The 1,617-nt window shown below is 62.5% G+C and overlaps 1 protein-coding gene across 1 annotated transcript in view; it reads left to right on the top strand.

Moving 5' to 3' along the window:
- The first annotated feature begins 784 nt into the window (after nt 1-784).
- The window catches only part of CLDN17 (claudin 17), a 6,870-nt gene continuing 6,037 nt past the window's right edge, over nt 785-1,617 (top strand). The window contains exons 1-2 of the mRNA XM_015564139.1: nt 785-1,111; nt 1,277-1,613. Coding sequence (XP_015419625.1) covers nt 894-1,111; nt 1,277-1,613 — 555 coding nt within the window. The 5' untranslated portion in view covers nt 785-893. The remainder of the gene's footprint in view (nt 1,112-1,276; nt 1,614-1,617) is intronic.

Raw genomic sequence — 1,617 nt, 5'->3', positions numbered from 1 at the left:
CAGCAGGAGCCCTGAGACTCACACCTAACATTGCCCACGTCCGACACCTGGTGGAAGCAGGACGGACAGACCGACTGGAAGTTGGCGGAGAAGAGTCTGGGATCCTCCGGAGTCCACGGCGTCTTCCTTGCAAAGAACTGGCTAGAGAAGAGAAACAACAACAACAAAACACCAAGAACCCTCCAGGCTTTGGCGTTGTCTTCCTTGTGGCTTAACTGGTGCATTTGTGCGTTTCTATAGAGAGATCTCAGGCAGGAAGTTCCGGCTCTGTAATTAACATTCCACAGCGGTTCTCCGTCACTAATTACAGCATCGCCGAGACAATCGGAGGATGAGAAAGGCTGGCGTGAAGGCAGCCGCTCGGCACACCTCCGGCTTCCTCCTCCCTGGCCGGGACACTCTCTGCGACTGGCAAACAGTCCCCCGGACGCGGGCGAGTGTGGGCAGAGGTGGCATCGCCCGCAGCAGGTCCTGCTGCTGGCCAGGTCCCGGGCTGCCACGGGGACTCATCGTGATGGGCCGTTGCCGTGGGAACCGCCCTCTGAGACTCCTGTAGATGAGACCTCCGCCTCCAGGACCTGCATTTTGGTTTGGTTAATCCTCCCCCGGGGACATTTTCCATTGATTTTTAGAGACAGTGGGAGAGAGAGGGAGGGAAAGGCAGAGAGAAACTTCCATGTGAGAGAAACGCACCGACTGGCTGCCTCCTGCGCGCACCCTGACCAGGGCCCCGGCTGGGGAGGAGCCTGCCACCCAGGAACATCCCCTTGACCAGCATCGAACCCAGGACCCTTCTGTCCACAGGCCGACGCTCTATCTGCTGAGCCACCGGCCAGGACAGGCCTTCGGGATCGTGAGCAGCTTCTGGGTTCTCCCCGCCTCCCGCCCAGGCCATGGCTTTCTACCCGCTGCAGGTGGCGGGGCTGGTGCTGGGCGTCCTGGGCCTGGCCGGGGCTCTGGCCACCACGCTCCTGCCCCAGTGGCGCGTGTCCGCGTTCGTGGGCAGCAACATCATCGTCTTCGAGAGGATCTGGGAAGGGCTGTGGATGACCTGCGTGCGGCAGGCCCGGACCACGCTGCAGTGCAAGCTCTACAGCTCCCTGCTGGCCCTGCCCCCCACTGGTGGCCTGTTTCTCGTGATTAGATTTCGGCTTAACAGCCTGTGTGGGTCCCTCCCGTAGCCTCTCATTAAGTGGCACCTTATGTCTGATGTCCCGTCATTGCCCAGGCTGGGTTGGAGTATTTGATCGCCAGTGGTTTCTAAAAAATTACTTAGCTCCTTGTTTTTGCTTTTGCCCCCCGTGCTGGAGGCCGCCCGGGCCCTGGGGTGCGTGGCCGTGGCCCTCGCCCTCACGGCCCTGCTCGTGGGCATCTGTGGCCTGAGGCAGGTCCAGTGCACGGGCTCCGACGAGAGGGCCAAGGCGTACTTCGTGGGGGCGTCCGGGGCCCTCCTCCTCCTCGCGGGCCTCTTCGTCCTCATCCCCGTGTCCTGGACGGCCCACATCGTCATCCGGGATTTCCACAACCCCGCCGTCCACGTGGGACAGAAGCGCGAGCTGGGGGCTGCGCTCTTCCTGGGCTGGGCCAGTGCCGCCCTCCTCCTGGCCGGAGGGGCTC

Source organism: Myotis davidii, unplaced genomic scaffold (assembly GCF_000327345.1).
Source record: "Myotis davidii unplaced genomic scaffold, ASM32734v1 scaffold552, whole genome shotgun sequence".
Lineage (NCBI taxonomy): Eukaryota > Metazoa > Chordata > Mammalia > Chiroptera > Vespertilionidae > Myotis > Myotis davidii.
This window is presented reverse-complemented; position numbering and strand designations above follow the sequence as displayed.